The sequence below is a fragment of the Callospermophilus lateralis genome, chromosome 10, assembly GCF_048772815.1.
Source record: "Callospermophilus lateralis isolate mCalLat2 chromosome 10, mCalLat2.hap1, whole genome shotgun sequence".
Lineage (NCBI taxonomy): Eukaryota > Metazoa > Chordata > Mammalia > Rodentia > Sciuridae > Callospermophilus > Callospermophilus lateralis.
Window position 1 is genome coordinate 8,085,439 of NC_135314.1, and position 20,332 is coordinate 8,105,770.

The 20,332-nt window shown below is 44.4% G+C and overlaps 2 protein-coding genes across 5 annotated transcripts in view; both read right to left on the minus strand.

The window, feature by feature from the left end:
* Window positions 1-2,385: 2,385 nt before the first annotated feature.
* The window catches only part of Dop1b (DOP1 leucine zipper like protein B), a 106,298-nt gene continuing 88,351 nt past the window's right edge, over window positions 2,386-20,332 (minus strand). For 2 of the 4 annotated variants that reach the window (XM_076867617.2, XM_076867619.2), the window contains 10 exons: window positions 16,695-16,777; window positions 16,040-16,149; window positions 15,787-15,933; window positions 13,573-13,634; window positions 12,794-12,922; window positions 6,440-6,576; window positions 5,982-6,037; window positions 5,599-5,757; window positions 3,707-3,836; window positions 2,386-2,955 (listed from right to left, as the gene is read on the minus strand). In XM_076867617.2, coding sequence (XP_076723732.1) covers window positions 2,704-2,955; window positions 3,707-3,836; window positions 5,599-5,757; window positions 5,982-6,037; window positions 6,440-6,576; window positions 12,794-12,922; window positions 13,573-13,634; window positions 15,787-15,933; window positions 16,040-16,149; window positions 16,695-16,777 — 1,265 coding nt within the window. In that variant the 3' untranslated portion in view covers window positions 2,386-2,703. Of the gene's footprint in view, window positions 2,956-3,706; window positions 3,837-5,598; window positions 5,758-5,981; window positions 6,038-6,439; window positions 6,577-12,793; window positions 12,923-13,572; window positions 13,635-15,786; window positions 15,934-16,039; window positions 16,150-16,694; window positions 16,778-20,332 lie in introns of those variants that run through there. The other 2 variants (XM_076867618.2, XR_013092454.2) reach the window with 2 other exon arrangements.
* On the minus strand, window positions 19,023-20,111 carry LOC143408677 (heterogeneous nuclear ribonucleoprotein A1). The gene has a single exon (XM_076868560.2). It carries the CDS (start codon window positions 20,109-20,111, stop codon window positions 19,155-19,157), a length of 957 nt encoding a protein of 318 aa, XP_076724675.1. The 3' UTR covers window positions 19,023-19,154.

Sequence of the window (20,332 nt, forward strand, 5' to 3'; positions counted from 1 at the left end):
TTTTTTAATATTTCTTAGTTTTCAATGGACCTTTACTTTATTTATTTACATGTGGTGCTGAGAACCAACTGAACCCAGTGCCTCACACGTGTTAGGCAAGTGCTCTCCCTCCCGCTAAGCCACCACCCCAACCCCCTCAGTTCTGTTCTGCTGGTTTGCAGAATGGGTAACAGCCCTCACCTCCCAGAGTGGTGAGAAATGAAGCCCTGCATGCAAGGCACTGTGCCCTGCCTGGCCCCTGCAGCAGGAATCCTTCATGCCCACACAGGAGTCATACCCCACCAACGCCCCCAGAGCTCCATACATCTAAAAGTAGGACACAGCATGTGCTCCCACAAGCCCTGGCAAGCACCTCTCCTCCAACACACTGCCTGCCTTCAGTGTGGTGATCCTTTTCTCCTTGGGCCCCATAAGCATGGAACGTAGAGCAGGTAGCTCTCCTGTTGAGTGGAAAGAAGTATCAGAAATGCTCATTTTGTTTTCCCTCACACTTTGACAATTGTTTATAGAGGCCACAGAGATGGCATGGAGTAGCCTAGCTGCTACCTCTTGGGGTGGTAGCATCTTTTGGATCAGAACTGAGGTCCCATTTTATGGATGAGAAAATGGAGGCACAAAGCATCTGCCCAGGCAAGTAGGAAAGGAAGCTGAGAGTCAAGCTCAGCCATGTAGACAAGAGCGCCAGCACTCTCAGCTACAGCAAACAGCTTTGAGGAAAAAGAGATTTGGGCGTTTATCACTTTAGGAATTCTTTCTTGTCAGGAGTGGTGGTACATGGCCTGTAATCTCAGAGACTGGGGAGGCTGAGACAGGAGGATCATAGACAACCTCACTAATTTAGCAAGGCTCTAAGCAACTTAGCAAGACCCTGTCTCAAAATACAAAATAAAAAGGGCTGGGGATGTGTCTCTGTGGTTAAGCACCCTGGGTTCAAGCCCTGGCACACAAAAAAGAAAGACTTTGAGTACTCCCAGCTAAACATAAATATGCAAGTGTTGAATCCCCATCTTTTAGGATTTCTAGTTAATAAAGATTAAATCATATGTGGAATCAGAAGAAAACAATAAAGTATTTTAAATACTGGAGCGAGAAAAGCCAAAAAGTTAAACTTGTAAGTCTACATAAAGACTCAAGAACCAACTTTCATGGCCTAATAGCTGCTGGTGATATAAATCAGCTATTGATTTTGTTGATAAATGTACATACACATCTACCTTGACGTTAGCTATTAATCAAGGTAGTGTCAGCTTCGCACAGCCTGAGTTACAGATAACTCAGTGTGTAAGCAATTGTGACACAGAACTTACTATTTCACACTTCAATAATTTTAGTGACCAAACATTAAATGTTTTTAAGATTATCTCCTTGCACACAAAAATGACATACCCTCCATGTAATTTTCAACCAGTATTTGCGTGATTGCCTTCACATCCAGGGGTAATTTTTAGCTCTCAGGCAGGAAGGTTTGGTGAGGCTAATGACATAACTGCTTTTGCACTGCACCAAATCAGTAGTCAGATGTTAAAAAAAATACTAATACTACTAATCAAATTCCCAGAGTACCCTCATGTGCACTAGGAGTGGGTGGGTGTGTGAGCATTCACAGGAGAGAGGACTAAGCTCGCTCTGCAATGTGGATGTGAGGAGGGGCTGGAGGACACACTGTGCTCACCATGGAGAAGGAGCTCCAAGCCAGGATCTGAAGCAGGGGAGCTGGCAGAAGACAGAGGCTCGGCAGAGCATGGGATCAAAGGCTGCCAAGCCAGGGTTATCTGAATGTACAGCAGTGTCTGCCAAGTGGTACAGAAATCCCTGGGGAGACAGTAAAGAGAAAAGGCCAAGAGCGAGCGCCCACTGACTTGTATTACATAGCGTGCACTTGGAAGGTACACAGATATGTAACTAAGGTTACAGTTGTCAGAATTTTAAAACTACATAATTCTTATGCAGTGATTTTTGTGGGCAAGGGCCAAATATGTTGGTATATATTACACACACACACACACACTCTCACACAATTTTGGTACTGGGGATTGAACCCAGGGATGCTTTACCACTGATTCACATCCCCAGTCCTTTTCTTTTTGAGACAGTGTCTAAGTAGCTAAGGCTGGCCTCAAACTTGTGATCCTCCTGCCTCAGCCTCCAAAGTCTCTGGGATAACAGGAGTGCACTGCCACACCTGGCTACTATTGAGATATATTCAAGTGCTTACCTCTGCTGAATCGGTAACAGGGCAATTATTATTTTCAGAAAGCAATATATTTTAGTTCTAAAATTCAATATCAAATAAATGTTTAAAGGACATTTGTGTGAAACATTAAAGATAACATTCTTTAAATAAGTTTAAACTTTCAGAGGAATATACTGAGAAAGACCCATTCATCTGCTTCAACAAAATGACTTCTTCATTCTCTTTATTCTTTACTTCATATTATAAATTGTGCACTGCCATTAGATGATATATTAATTTTATTTCCATTACATAAATCCAGGAAGAAACACAGAATGAGATCCAAATATATTACAAGGCATTTAGGGAGGTGTGTTTTGTTGCCGAACAGAGAGTTATCTGAAATTAACTTCTGGAATTGAAACAAGAGTTGCTTAAAAGTACTATCCTGGCTCCTTTTTTGTATAGATGGTTTCCGGGTTTTCATTAAAGCATCAATGAATGAGCGGAACAAATTCTTTCTTATGAAGTTAACATTCCGGGTGTTCCAAAAAATCATATTCCACACATTCCTCCAGTTGTCTCAAGACCCGTGGGCTCTCGGTGACGGGAAGCTCTGCGAGTGGAGCTGTGGGGGCATCTGCAGGCAGCTGACTCTGGGTTTTAAAAGCACAGTTGAGAGTCCTGAAGAACGGCACCAACTGCCGAACGCTGGGAATGGAGTGCTGGCGCAGAAGAGGAAACTCGCTCCTCATGGTGAGCTCATCCGAGCCGCTGATTTCCTGCAAAACCAAGACCACAAAAATGATGTGGCTTTACTAGGGGAGATGCCCACGAAGCACCTGATGCAGCCACACCTAAGAGATGAGTTCTTCAAGAAAATTCATGCGCAGCTCAGTGACAGGGGCAGGGACTCGAACTGTAGGTCTTCTATTTATTTATTTATTTGGTTATAGGGGATTGAACTCAGGGGCACTGGACCCCTGAGCCACATCCTCAACGCCATTTTGTATTTTATTTAGGATCTCACTGCAGAGGCTGCCTTTGACCTCCCACCCAAGCTGAGGCCTTCCATTCCTCCCAGTGGGCTCTCCCTCCTCCTGGATGCTAGAGCAACCTGGGGAAGATGACTTCCATGGGACTGTGCCACTGGATGACAGGTAAGAAAACAGGTGGAATTTATAGTCCTTTCAAGTTTTAAAACTTGTATTTTGAAAAATTTACAAGTCATTAAAATCAAGTCACATAGAAGTTACTTTCTCACTACTTAGCCCTTTTCCCATTTAACAAGAAAAATATTATTTTTTGTACAAGGAATTTTGTTAGAGACACTTTACCACTGAGCCAAATCTCTAGCCCTTTCTACTTTTTATTTTGAGACAGGGTCTCTCTAAGTTGCTTAGGGCTTCACTGAGTTGCTGAGGCTGGCTTTGAACTTGTGATGCTCTTTCCTCAAGTCTCCTGAGCCACCAGGATTACAGGTGTGCATCACTGTGCCTGGCATAAATGTAATTTAAAAAAGAAAACATTTACCCCATATTTCAACCTCAGAAGCTCTAGAATCCTAACAGTGTGGGGTTTGCATTCTTGGTGATTCTCCTCTAGATCTGGTAGGAAGGCAGGGCTCTCTGTGTCCACCTCTGGAACAAATGCCCATCTATAACTGGAGAGAAAAACCAAAGGTCAGACATGCTGGATCAGAGCCCAGGTAAAAATCTGTTAATTTTTATTAAGATATAATGTTTGCCTCACCCATTTAATATATACCACTCAATGGCTCTTATGATGTTTGAAAGAATTATACATTTATCAACACGATGAATTTTAGAGTATTTATTACCCCCCAAAAAACCCCTGCTCCCCTCGGCTCTCACACCTGGATCTCCTCACCCCTTGGTCCAGGCCGCCCACTGCCTGCTGCCCCAGGGCTTTCCTTATTCTGGAGATTCCACAGGAATGGAATCACTTTATGTGTTCCTTACACGGGCTCCTCTCACTTAGAATAAGGTTCATTCACGTGTAGCATGTCTCAGTTCCTCATTTCTTTATGCTGTTGGGTGAGATTTCACTATATGTTGAAACCACGTGTTTTTCATTCACGTACCATCTGGGCAAGAGTTAGTCTCCACTTTTTGGCTATGATAAATAACATCACTGAGAACTGTCTGTGTGTATCTGAACCCAGGTTTTTTTTTTTTCTTTTCTTTTTTTTTAAATAGATCTTTTTTGGTGATTTAGGTTCACAGTTAAATCGAGAAATTACAGATTTCCGTATATCCCTTATCTCCCCTCATACTGAGCCTCCCCTACAACTGACATCCCAAGCCACTGTGGAAATTTGGTACAATCTGTGAAATTTGTGAATCCACATTGATACACCCTTACCACACAGCATCCATAGTTTACATTAAAGCTCGTTCACTCTTGGTGGTGTACACTTTATAGGTTTTGACAAACATGTAATGACATATACCCACCATCACAGTAGTCTATAATAATGCCCTAAAGACCTGAGTCCACTCCCCTCCTTCAATCAATCCCTAGTAGCCATTGCATTTTTTTTTTTTTTTTTGTACCAGAGATTGAACCCAGGGGTGCCCAACCACTGAACCACATCCCCAGACCATTTTTATATTTTATTTAGAGACAAGGCCTCAACTGAGTTGCTTAGGGCTTTGCTAAATTGCTGAGGCTGGCTTTGAACTTTCGATCTTCTTGCTCAACCTCCCCAGCCGCTGGGACGACAGGTGTGTGCCACCGCACTCAGCACCACTGCTCTTCATACTGTCTGTGTAGCCCTGTCTTTTCCAGAATGTCATACAATTTGGAATGATACAGCGTGTGGCCTTTTGGTTTGGCTCTTTCACTTAGTAATACGCACTTAAGAGAACCCACAAATGTTTTAACCACAAGCATTTCTGCAGGACTACTCCTTTGGTGGGGCAGGACAGAGAGCAGTGGCCTCTGGAGCCAGGCATGAAATTAATCCCCGATCAGCTGTGTCGAGCCTGAGGGAAATGTGCGCCAGTGGGCAAAGTGACCTGGACACGGCACATTCTGAATAAAGGCATTCAGATTTAACTACAGATGGACAATAAAATCTATGTGAAGGCAGCGAGGACCACCAGGGGGTGACCCCTGTTCCAGAAGCATCCAATAGCAAAAAAAAAAAAAAATGTGTGTTCAAGCTAAAACCGCCCAAACTCACAACACGTGCGGGCACACACTGCACAGAGACACACTCATGAACACCACTGCAGCCAAACTCGTGGAACGTTGGGGCTGTACGTGGCGTGGCATGGGTTCCCAGCCGGCTCTGGGCCACTGGAAGCTCATAGTGGGGCTTCTCGCTACTGCAGGGGTGAGAGCAAGCGAAGCTGAAGGAGAGGAAGGCCCCACTGGGAAGGGCGGCTGGTCTGACTTACATCTGAAACAGCGGCATCTTGTCGGGTGGGAAAGACAGCGCCGTGTCCAAGAACTTGCACGCAGATAAGTACAAGAGGAGCTCACTCGGGGCCATCTCCCCCACTGAGGGCCCGTTTCCATCAGCCACTGAAACTTTTGTTCTGTTTATTTTGCTGTTTCTATAAATTAGCAGAGACATTTTTGTTATACATCCCTTCACATCTATGAGAGTTCATTTGCCTATGAAGAGTTTATAATAAGGTGAAGTTTTCTTAAGAGTTTTCACACTAGCTGGTCCCTTCACTAGTCCTCTGAGAAGACAGTACTTGGCATTAGACAACCCTCCGTCACACAGGAACGTCCCTTAGCCCTGACACACACACATGCACCTGGTTCCACTCACCTCAGTGACTCGTCTTCCTCTCTCAGATCGTCTTCAAGCTGGATGAGTGTCTGAATCTTAAAGAGAAAATGTGGATTCGAGTTAATATCGGAAGGAGATCAAATCTATGGAAATTAACGTGTCTAGAAGAACTAGCAGGGCTGGGGACACAACTCAGTGGTAGAGTGCTGGCCGAGCGTGTGGCGAGGCCCTGGGTTCCAGCCCCAGCGCCACAGAGGGGGGATCTAGCAAATAATATGAAATGGTACAAATCGATTGGCTTAACTGACAGGAGAGACTAAACCAGGATAAAATATTCTCTATTTAACAAGGAGCCGACTAGTACTACCAACCTGATTAACAAGTTTCAGATAAAATAAGATTACACATGGAGTGTCATACTGCGCAACAATGAAAAGCATCTCAGAAAGCTCCAGCCTGCTCTCAGGACAGACAGTAGGACAGACAGGCGGACTCACCAGTTCAGAGACCATTATTGGCCACAGTGAGGTGAGGTGTTGAGGAGATATCCTTAGCAGCAAAACTCTGAAAAAAAGAAACATCTGAGCAGCAACTGTGGATGTCTGTCCGACTCTGAGATTGTCTGTCAGGCGCTCTACGGAAAGAAGATTTTAAAGATGTCACACAAAGATGCAGCTTGGGGTTTCTCATTAGCCAAAGAAGAAAAACAAAACTGCTAACTCCTTTGACATTTTCATGACAGTGCCGGGGGGGGGGGGGGGGGGGGGGGGGAGGGTTCTGTGCAACCCGCTGCCTGCAGCCCATTCTGGGGAGTGAGCAGGCCATGGCCCTGAAGGAGGGGAGCCAGATGGCTGTCAACCCCCAGCCACAGTTCAGAGGAAGGCATGGCCTCTGCCTCCAGAAGTCCACTGACAACCTGCGACACTTACATCTCCTCCTCCTCCTCCTCTTTTTTTTTTTTTGGTACCAGGAATTGAACCCAGGGAGCTTAATCTCTCGAGCCACATCCCCAGCCCTCTTATTTTTCATTTTGAGACAGGGTCTCACTATGTTGCTTAGGGCCTTGCTAAGCTGCTGAGGTTGTCCTCGAACCTGTGATCCTCCTGCCTCAGCATGTGCCACAATGCCCAGCTACATCTTCTTCTAAGGATGAGAATTAGGAGACATGGGAACCAAAGGCAGCCTTGGCTGAGTGACGTAGATGACCTTACGGATTGCCTGGCAGACAGCACAACTTGGGGGTGGTGGATGGAAAGTGAAGCAAGCGAATAAAATAGATTTATCCAATAAAGTTTGGATTTGGTGACCATGCACAAACTAATTCCTTAAGGGAGAAAAACACTCCAAGCTAAATTCTCCAACCTTTAATTCTTCCCCACTGAAATAACTGTTTGTAGAATGAGATTTTTAAGGGTTTCTTAGGAGTGTAACACTGCTAGAGCGAAAAGCTCAGTGATGGTCATGCTAGCTAAGATCTGCTGCAGAACATCAGCAACAGACTTTTTTTTTTTTAAAGAGAGAGAGAGAAAAAGAGAGAATTTTAGTATTTATTTTTTTTTCAGTTTTCGGCGGACACAACATCTTTGTTTGTATGTGGGCTGCACGCATGCCAGGTGAGCACACTACCACTTGAGCCACATCCCCAGCCCCAGACTTCTCTTTATTTGAGCTAATTTAGGGGGGTTTTTATTCTTTGTCTTTAAAAGTAGTCTGACCAAATAAAATAAATGCACAGCTCAGATACTTGAAAAGCTGGTTTTATTTATTTATTTGGCAGAACTGGGGATCAATCCCAGGGCCTCACACACGCTGGCCAAATGGATGCACAGCATAAGGACTGTAGTTAATAATAGCGCATTATATCTGGCAGTTAACCAGGAGCACACTCATGAGCTGCACCCCTCAGCACTCCCCACTTTAAACATTTTGAGACAGGGGTTTGTCAAAGTGGCCCAGGCCGGCCTCAATCTTGGGATCTTCCTGCCTCAGCCTCCTGGACAGCTGGGAGTACCATTGAAGCTGGCAAGCTGGTTATTTTTAAAAATAAGTTCTCACTTCTGGTTCCAGACAAAAGGAAGGAAGTATTCTACACCCTGTTCTTACTCCAACTGCAGCAGAAAGCCTTGAACAAAATATGGAACCTGGAAGGCACGGGGCGAGGGAGATGAGAAAGGGAACAGCTACAACAGTGCATGACAATGAGCCATGCTCATGCTGCCGGGGCAAAGAGCCCTTCCTCCAGATGCACCCTCTGGAGGTGCTATGCCAGCCCTCACCTCACTGTGGAAACAGCACCTTATTTATTAAAAAAAAAAAAAAAAAAAAAAAAAAAAAAGTTTGTTTTTTGGTAGCTGTAGATGGGCAGCATGCCTTATTTTGTGCCTGACACATGCTAGGAGAGCACTTTGCCACTGGGCTACATCCCCAGCTCCTGGAAAAAACAGCACCATGACCCCTTTTGAAAACTGTTTTGGGCTTATTATAGTTTCTCTTATGATCAATGTAAAATTTAAAAATCTATATATGTGAGGTGTACGTGATGTTCCCAGGCTCCCAGTGAGACACAGGGTGATCAACACAGTCCAGCAAACCGACAGCAGCACCATCTTGGAGCATCACTTTTCTTTTTTTGTTGCAAGGCTACCTAATACCTTTACCTCATGGATGTGCTCCTGGTTAACTGTCAGGATGTAACGTGCTATTTTTAACTACAGTCCTCATGCTGTGCATTCAGTGGCTTTGTACAGTGGAATTTATGTCTCCCCATTTCTCCCCATCAGTGTAAGATTTATGTCACTCTGAGCCAAGATGGATGCTCAGCTCTCCACTCGAAGCACATCGATCTCTTTCACTGATATCTGATGGTGCTATAAATCAGGGTGAAAGAACCTAACGAGAAATGTTAGAAGTCTGCCATCCCTGCCCTTTTTGGTTGGGCTAAGCTATCCACCAGGAAGTGCTATCCCTCCTTAGAGGCAGACGTGGTCACTGTTCCATGGAGCATCTTGAGGCCAGCAAAGTGTCCCAAGACTCGGTCAGAGACTGCTGTGAATGTACTCCAGCCCCTCACACTGCTGGGCCTACCCAGGCACAGCGCTGGGGACAAGGGCAATAAGTAGGAAAGAGCTTTGTAAACAGCTAATCAAAAGCGAGAATAGGGTAAAAGTATATTATTTTAAGCCAGTACTTTTTTTTAGAAATGTAGCACTTGAGTGGGTGTAGTTTATTGGGAGAGTGCTTGCCTAGTAGTGAAAGGCTCTGGGTTCCATTCCTAGCATTGGCAACAAAAGAGAGAGAAAGAAATGTACTTGTTTACAAATTCTTTTCTTCCCCCCAAGAGCTCCCAAACCACCTTCTATTTAAGTCAGCAATATGCTGACTTTATTACATATGAAAAAATAAATCAGTACTTTTGTGGATTTGGGGCTGGGGCTCAGTGGTAGAGCACCTGCCTAATGTGTGTGAGGCCCCATGTTCAAACCTCAGAAGCAGTAAATAAATATCGTTATATTATAGTCATATTTTAACATTACTACTATGTCAACATCATATTTTTAGTATTATTAGGGATCATCATTGTAATAGCGATATAAAATGTACATGCTAGTACACAGCCCCCAATTCTGTCCCTCAGTGGAATGATTTCTCAGAATTGTTTGGATGGACACATTCTGCACACCACAGCTTGAGAAAGGCTGCTTGCTGGCTACTCTTTTTTTCATTCTAGCCTCTATGCAGCTGGAAGCATCTCTGTAGCTCTCTGGGCCTCACCCATGTCTTACCCACGACGCGGGGGAGGGAAGGAGCTGGTGTTTGCTCTCAGACCAAAAGGAAAACAAGGTACATGCCCAACACATTCTTCATTTCCTACTCGCTCCTCTATCGATAAAGGAGACTCAGCGCTCCCATTGAGACTACCGTCCCCTGGCCAGGTTTGTAAAGCACATCCAGAAGCTGCATGTCAACTGTGGGAAACCTGATGCCCATGGTTTTCACCCCTGCATATTCTGTAGGCATGCAACCAAGTTCAGCTCTGACCTGCTTCCAGCCAAAATCAAAGGAGGGCTGCCCTCGACCTCACTGGCATTCCTGGTCTCCGTCTGATCGGATCAACCTCTTGGTAATTCAGGTAAGGCATGCCATTTGCATCTGTCAATATTCAAATATCTGCTTTCATGTATCTTAAGTGTTCAAGATATTATGAGGTAAAGATCTTAATGTGCATTACATGTTGAAGTTACATCATCTGAAGCATAAAGATACTTTATTATTGCAAATATAAATTATTATAATTAATAGTCATAAAAGTTAATATTTTATATTAAAACAATTAAGACCTTCCAACAGTTAGAAGCTTGAAGTAGACTGATGATTAATACTGATATTAAGAAACATATTGCTGAGCACAGTGGTGTTCGCCTATAATCTCAGCAACTTGGGAGACAGAGACAGGAGGATCCCAAATTCGAGGCAAGCCTCAGCATCTCAGGAAAGGCCCTAAGCAACTTGCCAAGACTGGCTCAAAATAAAAAATACGAAGGACTGGGGATGTGGCTCAAGTGGTTAAGCTCCCTTGGTTCTTAGTTCCAGAAACAAAGGAGTCAATCCCAATAACTTCAGGAAAAAGCACAAATGAGACGACAGATGTTGAAGAGCACACACATTGAGCTGACACATGTTTATAAGCAAAAAAATTTTTAAAGATCAGAGCAAAAGACACATCGTGTTTCTACCTAAAAACAATCCAAATGCCCTTCCATTGGTGAGGGAGTAAATAAACTACCGAATAAAATCTCCTAGAAAAAAACATTAGCCACTAATAAATGCAATGATGTGGATTACTCTCAGATATATTATGCAAAGAGAAAGAAGCCAGACTCCAAGGCTATACGCCATGTGATCACATGTGCATGACATCAGGAAGCAGACTGGTGGTCCCAGGAGCTATGGGGAGGAGCTCACTCTCAAGGGCACAAAAGCTGGGTGCTGTGGCACATGCCTAGGATCCCAACTAACTGGGAGGCGGAGGCAGGAGGACTGCAGGTTCAAGGGCAGCCAAAGCAACTTATGGAGACCCAAAATAAAGTAAAATCGGTTGGGGGGTGTAGCTTAGTGGTGGAGACTCTTTTATGAAGCCCTGGTTCAATCCCCAGTACTGCAAAAAAAAAAAAAAAAAAAAAGAGGAGAGGCATGAGGGAACAATGAGGTGGAACGTTCTATACCTTGACTGTGGTGATGTCTATATGCATGGGCTTATCAAAATCCACAGAACTGTATAACAAAAGACAGACTAACACAGGGGTGACATGAACTACATGTAAATTACACCTTCATGAACCTGATCAAAAGAAAAAAAGATTCATTCTATGATTTTATTTGTAGGATTGTTCATTATGTTAGCCTTTATAACATGAAACAACAACAAAATCCTTGTATTAATTTTATTTGATTCTATTTAGGCCATGATTCTTAAGAAAAATAAATTCCTGTTTGAGAATTTTTTCATATCTTGGAGGAGGGTGAATTAAAAGCAGAATATCCACTTTGCCATCTGGTTTGGTTTGGATCTGGAAAGTCACCCAAGGGCCTGGTCCCCAGTGCAGCAAGGTTCAGAAGCGGGGATTTTGGGAAGTGACTGAATCATGAGGCTTGGACCCCATCAGGGGATTAATTTCCGGAGAGCTGAAGGGACAACTGGGAGTGAAGGAAGCTGTAGGCGGTGGAAGTCACTGGAAGGGCCTACCTTGTCTCTCTCCCTCTCTGCTTCCTAGCTATTATGGGGTGAGCAGCTTTCCTCTACCACACGCCTCTGCCATGATGCTCTGCCTCACCTTGGGGCCAAAGCAATGGGGGCGGCCAAGCATGGGCTGGAACCATGAGTGAAAGTAGACCTCTCCTCCCTGGAACTGCTTTCCTCAGGTATCTGTCACCGCAATGGAAAGGTGACTAACATACCCCTTTAATGTTTTACAGACGGAAAAGAGCCCTCAAAATCATGGACGATATCTGTGACAGTTAATTTTTTTTTATGCAGACAAAAAATTTATATGAAGGAAAAAAGGGCCTTTACCAGGCCCTGTTCAAAGTGCTGATTGAGGGAGTTCTATCAACATGAAGTACAGTGGCTGTAGGAAGACGCTAGCAGGAGGCTGGTGTGAAGACAGTAAACGGTCAGACTTCTAAAAGTCTACCTAATTAAAATTAATAACATTATAAAGAATATAATATTGTGATTGTTTTTTAAAATAAAGTTCAGATTTATGGACATATTTCTGTTTTGTTCTGTTTTATCGGCAATGCTGGGGATTGAACCCAGGGTCTTGTGCAAGCTAAGCCAAAACTTAACCCCCGAGCTACATTCCCGGTCACAGCCATGTTTCTGAAGTTCAGCAAGACCCCCTATAGACACTTGACCACTGTGCCAAAATGTACTGCAAAACCCTTTAAAAGAAACTGCCAACTCAGTCACTTATGGGTCTTTCTGCGTGGGAATGGGGTGGGGAACAGCTGCCTGGTTGCCGTGGTCTGAAGGTATGTCCTATCCAACACACTGAAATTCAATTGCCAATGTAATGCTATTAAGAGGTAATTAGGCCACGAGGGTGGAGCCCTCACAGGTAGGATAATCGGTGCCATTATAAAATAAGAAGTTTGACCTCCCTCTTGCTCTCCTGTCCTTCTGCCTTCCATCATGAGATGAAGCAGGAAGAAGACCATCATCAGAGAAATTGATGAGCCCATTAATTTCCCAGCTTCCAGAGCTGTGAGCCAGTACATTTCTGTTCATTATAAATTACCTAGTCTCAGATAATCTGTTCTAGTAACAAAAGACAGACTAACAGCCATCTTACCTTGTATCAACGGAAGGTAAAGGTGGTACTGATCAAGTTCTCCACTGAAGACAGCAAAAGCCTGGCGCTTTAACAGCATGGCTTTCTGCTCAAAACTTGAGAACAGTTTTAAAGAACTGCTCTGCATGTCTGGAACAAATATATAGCAGATAGACTGATTACACTTGGTAAGAAAACCACGGACAGAGGTTAAGTGAAATTGAGTCCAGTGTAATTCCCATTTTCCCCGTTGAAAAATCATGACCATGATTGAGAGTGTGTGATAATTATTTTCATGTATTATTAAAAATACTCATTTTATTAATGATATATAATGACAGGGCAGTAGAAGAGGATCTGAGGTATAGAAAAGTACTCCTGTTATGGAAAACAAATTACTTTTGACACAAAGGTCAAGTGTGAACCTGGCTGCTTTCAGCAGTATATCTCCACAATAAAGTTGTAAAAAAGGCGGCATCAGGCCGGACACAGGCTGGGCACAGTGGCGCACACCTGGAATCCCAGTTCAAGGTCAGTCTCAGCAACTTAGTGAGACCCTGTCTCAAAATAAAAATAAAAAGGGCTGAGGGGGGTATAGCTCTGTGACTGAGCACCTCGAGTTCAATCCTGAGCACTGAAGAAAAAAAAAGAAAGGGTTGTCCAGGCCTCCTAGTAAACAGAGGGAGGGGGACACAGTCATGTAGTCCTGACAGTTGGCACATCTCATCACAGTTTAAGGCTCAGCACAGAAAAGGTTTGGGAGGGGTTCTGAAATGCATGGTAAGAAACACAGAACTTACTCATTAGGTCCTTAAACATGGTTTTCTCATGAGTCAGAAGATGGTCAATAATGGACTTCCAACTGGATATTAAAAAAACCAATATTAGTTAAATTTGCAATGTTTGATAATAAAATTAAAAGCATCAAGAAAATAGCCTACTTTTAAAATAAGATCTGTTAAAAAAAAACCTGTTCTCTGAAAAGAGGCTGTTACACAAATACATAAGCTGTTGTATGAGGAAAGGATAAACCTTAGCATTTCTTGTCTTTATTTAAAAACCTTTCTTTATGACCCTAGCATCAGGAAGAAGGATGCTCTGCCCAGCTGGCCACGAAGCCCACTCACACTGCCAGGGTACTCTGGCTTCCCAAGGTTGCTCTTCAACATGCCTATACCAGGCGATGCTCCGAGTTTTGTGGAGGGAAGGTGGTGGGTGGTGAAGACAAATACTACCCTTGGCGTTTACTTCCAAAGGGCTAATTTGGGCTACCCAGGAGAGCAAAAAGCTTATGGCCAGCCCTTTCCATACATCCTATCTGCAGACTCAGCCAATCATGGATTGAAAATACTCAGGAAAAAGATTGTGTTTGTATTGGACATGTGCAGACTTTGTTATTATTTCCTAAACAATACAGTAAAACAAGTATATACATAGCATTGACATTCTGTTAAGTGTTAAAAGTCACTTGGGGATGATTTACAGTACAAGAAGAATGTGTGTAGGTTCTATGCAAATCTAGTGCATTTTATATAAGATACCTGAGCATCCGTGGATCTGGGGACCCACAGGGACAGAGGCTCCAAGCAGCCTTCTGGTGGCAGAACAAACATTTAGGGCACACAAAAAGGCTGTCCCAGGCATGTGTGGTGGGCACACTTGTACACCCAGCTACTTGAGAGGCCAAGGCAGGAGGATTGCATATTTGTGACCAGCCTGGGCAATCTAACAAAACTGTGTCTCCAAAAAAAAAAAAAAAAAAAAAAAAAGGGGTGGGGGGTGGGGGCTGGGGTTGTGGCTCAGTGGTAGAGCGCTCCATAGCATGTGTGAGGCACTGGGTTAGATCTTCAGCATCACATAAAAATAAACAAATAAAGGTATTGTATCCAACTACAACTAAAATAAATAAATACACACACACACACACACAAATTAAAAAAGAAAAGAAAAAGGGTGTGGTATGGTGAAGTAACCCAGTTATCTCAGCAACTTGAGAGGCCAAGGCAGGAGGATCACAAGTTTGAGGCTATCCTCAGCAATTTATGGAGATCCTAAGCAGCTTAGTGAGACCCTGCCTCAAAATAAAAAAAAAAAAAGGGCTGGGGATGTGGCTGAGTGGTAGAGCTACATCCCTGGGTGCAATTCCTAACACTGCCAAACAAACAAAAAATTCCGCCCCCATCTGCACTGTCTCTCCCCACACCTCCCTTGTCTTTAAAAAAGGCCCATTCAGCAAGCCAGGGGAGCCACTGAGTGGGTTCCTTGATTTCCAGGGAAAAGGCACAGGAAGCACATCTTGCATCTGTGTCTCAGGTGATCACTAATGGCAATGCAGGGCTTAGCCCACTGCAAGATCTCAGTATGAACTTGGGGTGTATGAGCTGAGAAATGAGGTCAAGATACCACCTGCATCACAGTGGGCTCTGCCACCTCAATGCTGGCCAAATATTTCATGATGATGATTTCATGATGATGATGATAAAGCAGCATATCTGGGCACAGTAGTACAAGCCTGTGGTCCCAGCTACTTGGGAGGCTGAGGCAGGAGGGTCAGGAGTTTGAGATCAGCCTGGGCAGCACATCAAGATCCTATCTTAAACCCACAAACAAAAAATTCAAAGTAACACTGGACCGAGTGTCCCTAGAACACCTACAACCCTACATTATGCTCTTCAGGAATAATGCGCTAACTCCCTCTCTCTCTCTCTTTTTTTTTCCCTATGCCAGGGATCAAATTCAGGGTTCGTGCATTCTAGGTAGGCACTCTGCCTCTGAGCCACACCCCAGCCTATGCGCTCTTCATTTAGCAAGATTATTCTTTTGATGAAAAAGGCACCTTTGTATCCTAAGAGATTCTGAGTGCCTTTCTGGTGAAGGCCTGGCTAACTATGAGCCTGTGACATGTGTCCTATGATCGGAGTCGATGCTAAGGGTCTGCTTCCATCTCCACAGTGAGAATTACTGAACCACAACCCCGAGGTCCAGAGTGCGCTGTCCAGGGCAGCGTTTCTTACTGAACACAAGAAGTATCCATCTGAAAGAAAGCAGGGTCCAGAAACAGCTCCAGCACGTCCTTCTTCCAGGCGCGTTTCGTGTAGGCGTAGCCACTCAGGGAGCTGAGCAGCTGGGCGCTGGCCCGGAAGCTTGGAGCGTTGTAGGCGCTAAATGGGGATGGGAAGAGCAGAAGTGAAGGTCAAGAAAACCCCTAGATTCTTCCTCAAAACACATTCTGCATCTGGAGGGATAAAAGGGAGGAGAAAGCCTCACCTGTGGTTGCGTAAGTAGGGAAAGACGTAATAGAGCAAGCGGGAGATTAAGGGCACGGCCTTCTCTTTCTCGTCACTTCGGTAAACCATGTCCAGCAGAGAAGCCAGAACCTAGAAGGACCAGATGGTAAGAAAACAGAAACAAATATCCTCAGGAGAAAAGCCCAGGCTGTAGCTGGAGGCCTGCTGTGGTCTGGATGAGGCAGTTCCTCTCAACGCTCTGTGGGTAAAGGCGGATCACCAGCCTGGGGCACTGTTGGGAGGTGGTAGGACCTTAGTGGAGGAAGCTAGGTCACTGAGGACAGGTCCTTGAAAGGGATATTGGGGTCATGGCGCCTCCTCTTTGTACTTCCTGGCCACCAGAGGAGGGCAGTTTTGCTCCACCACACCCTCTCTACCATGGTATTCTGCCTCACTACACGCCCTAAAGCTTCTGAAATTGTGAGCCCAAAGAGACCTTTCTTTATTTTGACTTGATTTTCTCAGGTACTTTGTCATAGCAAAAGGAAGCTGACAAACAAGGTCCTCACTGACTTTGGAGCTCACCTGGGAGGGTGAGCCCACACTCGCTGGCACCTGAGAATAAACACATGCCTTTGCGATAATTCAGGATGGCAAGCATTTCCACAAGGGACCACACTCAGGTGTGTATTTACCTCTGCCAGGAGAGAGAGGGCTTGCACACTGTAAACCGAGGGGGCAGACGCAGACACCATTGCTGAAGCCGCAGCAGCATCTGCTGACAGAAAGGCATTTGTGTTTAACTATGAGGGTCGGGTCACCATTTACTGCCCCTAAAGCATCACATGAACCTGAGTCATGAGCTTCTGTCTTTCTTATTGACTGGGTTTAACAAAGACATTCTTCTCGGTTAACACTGAATTTCATCAACTAAGAATGGAGATATTTGGACAAAATAAATTAGCACCAACTCACCCTTTCCCTCCTCATTTCTTTTTTTTTTTTTTTTTTAAAGAGAGAGAGAGAGAGAGAATTTTTTAATATTTATTTTTTAGTTCTCGGCGGACACAACATCTTTGTACGTGGTGCTGAGGATCGAACCCGGGCCGCACGCACGCCAGGCGAGCGCGCTACCGCTTGAGCCACATCCCCAGCCCCTCATTTCTATTCTTGTCATTATTTTTGAAACTTCAATATCCCCTTGGGTGATCCATCTAACATTCTGGTCCCTATGTGCCTTGACCTCTTCCAAAAATCTGTGACTGTGCTCCAGCCCAGTCACTAAATGTGTCACATCCCTGAACTCACATATTTCCAAAATCTCCATTTCCAGCTGTGAACACCCACAGAGGACTTTCCTAAGTCCCTGTGTGGCCTTCACTCCTCTACTCTGCACTAGGCCCTTGTCTCTTCCCTGCCTGGCAAACACCTGTACCTCTCTTGATTCTCTCTCCTCTGAAGAAATCACCTAAAAAACTCAACGCTGACTAACCCCAACCATCTACAGCTATGACTAGAATGTGGTTTGGCCTGTGGGGCCTTTCAGAAATGATTAGGTTAAGAGGGAAAAATGCCTTTTTTGCAGGATGGCGTTAGTTCTTATGGGTCTGGATCAGTCATCAGAGAGTGGGTTGCTAAACAGTGAGGCCGCAACTACTGTCGTTGATTCTTCGGCACATGCCTGCTAGCCCTTGGCCTTTCTCCTGTTATGACAGAACACAAAGGCCTCACTAGAAGTCAAGCAGATGGCAGCACCAAGATTTTGGGACATTCCAGCCTTCAGAACCACAAGCCAAAACAAACCTTTGACTTGCAATCCTCCTGTCTCAGCCTCCTGAGCTGCTGGGATTACAGGCATGCGCCATCGCCCCGGTCAAAATAAACCTCTTTATGTAAATAAACCTGTCTCAGGCATTTTGCTGTAGCAATGGAAAACAGACAAGACATCTGTCCATGCAGTTTTGTGAGCTAAATGTTTTGTAGAAAACTATACCATTCTGATCATGAATTTCAAAAGGGACCTGATGCAAGCAGTCTTGTCACATGTTCCTGGGTGGTGTGCTGGCTTTTCTCTCTCCAATATAATTCTTTTACATCCTCCCTCAACACTCACTCCCACTGATAACCTCTCACCCCATATTCTTTTCTTTTTTTAAATTTCTTTTATTTTTTAAAAAAATATCTAAATAAAGATATTATGTGGTGTTGGGGATTGAACCCAGGGCCTTGCCCGTGATAGGCGAGTGCTTTACTGCTGAGCCAACCCCAGCCTCTTTCACCCCATATTTCATTGAAAAAATTAAGGCAATCAAAGGTCACCCCTTCATTTTACCACTAAGAAATTATTAACCCCAGTGTTTACATTTATGTTCTCTTCTCATCTCCTGTTTTAATAGACAGTTTTCTGGTTCTTATCAAAGAACAATAAGCCCATTTATGATCTCAGTTCTGTCCCAACAGCGGTGAAGAACTCTGCTCTCAATTCTCCTCTCCCTCTCTTGCATTAAGAGGAACTACCACATCATTCCATTGCCATGCACGCAGGCCCTGAAACACTCCAGCGTAAAAGCAAAGCACAAGAATAAGCATCTTTGGTCCTTAGTTCTAACTGGTTATTGCCCTACTAGTTAAGCTTCAAGGATTCTCTCCATCCACTGTCTCTACTCCTCCCCCAACCCCCGCTTCACCTACTCCATTGAGTGTTCCCCCTTGTCATCCCAACCACATCCCCACGGCTTTGTACTGTCCAGTCCAGCAGGTCCTGTCCTCCCTTAACCACTTCTTTTTTTTTTTTTTTTTTTTTTTTAAAAAAGACACATTTATTCAGCGTCATGATCAGACTATTACATTTAGCAATCAACAGCATGGGTGCAAAAAAAAAAAAAAAAAAAGTCTACATTAAAACCCTTTGTTGGAATGCTTTACACTTTCCATAGAACAGAAAACTAAAATAACCTGTTATACAATTAGTCACAAATACAGTCCTCGAGTTTTTTTGCCCATACACGTGAGTATTGTCTAAACCATGTCTTCTTTGTAGCAGCTAGGCCCTGCCACCACTGTGCTTGGCTGAGTTCACAAATCTGTTGTAACCTGTAGCTTCCCTGTCACTTCTCTGGCTCTCCTCTCCTGCTAAGCTTTGTTTCCTGGCAGTATTAAAACCTTCTGCCACTGCCATAGCTACTGCTGCTGCTGGAACCGCCATAGCCACCTTGGTTTCGTGGTTTGGCAAAATATTGGCCTCCACCACCATAAGGTCCAGAGCTTCTGCCTCCAAAGTTTCCACCCTTCATGGGTCCAAAATTTGATGACTGATTGTTGTAACTGCCAAAATCACTGTAGCTTCCACCACCTCCAAAATTGCTTCCATCATTACCAAATCCATTGTAGCCATCCCCGCTGCCACCATATCCACCACCACCACGACTGCCACCAAAGCCACCACGACCACTGAAGTTCCCTCCACGACCGAAATTGTCGTTTCCACCAAAACCACCTCCACGACCACCACCGAAGTTTCCAGAACCACTTCGACCTCTTTGGCTAGATGAGGCACTAGCCATCTCTTGCTTTGACAGGGCTTTCCTCACTTCACAGTTGTGGCCATTCACAGTATGGTATTTCTGAATGACAATCTTATCCACAGAGTCATGGTCATCAAAAGTTACAAAAGCAAAGCCCCTTTTCTTTCCACTGCCTCGGTCAGTCATGATTTCAATAACTTCAATTTTCCCATACTGTTCAAAATAATCTCGTAGGTGATGTTCTTCAGTGTCTTCTTTAATGCCACCAACAAAGATCTTTTTCACAGTTAAGTGGGCCCCTGGTCTTTGAGAATCTTCTCGTGAGACAGCTCTCTTTGGTTCCACAACTCTACCATCCACTTTGTGTGGTCTTGCATTCATGGCTGCATCCACTTCCTCCACAGTGGCATAAGTGACAAACCCAAAGCCTCTGGAGCGCTTGGTGTTTGGATCTCTCATTACCACACAATCCGTGAGTGTTCCCCATTGCTCAAAATGGCTTCTCAGACTCTCATCAGTTGTTTCAAAGCTCAGCCCTCCGATGAATAGCTTCCGCAGCTGTTCGGGCTCTTTAGGGGACTCTGACATGACGGCAGCAGGAAGACAGACTTTAATGATGCTTTCTCGGCGGCGTCCACGGGCAGAACGGAGTAAGCTAACGAACGTATCCCCTTAACCACTTCTGCTCATGGAAACTCTCCTGGGCCCATGATTCTGTGCTCTCTCAGCTTCCCTTCCACCCCAGGACTGCCTCTTCACCTTTTGCTGGATGCTTCTCTTTTTCAGATATCTTAGCTTTAACCCATGGA

Bases quoted from the DNA above. Each gene is read 5' to 3' on its own strand.
- LOC143408677 (XM_076868560.2), bottom strand. From the start codon at position 20,111: ATGTCAGAGTCCCCTAAAGAGCCCGAACAGCTGCGGAAGCTATTCATC.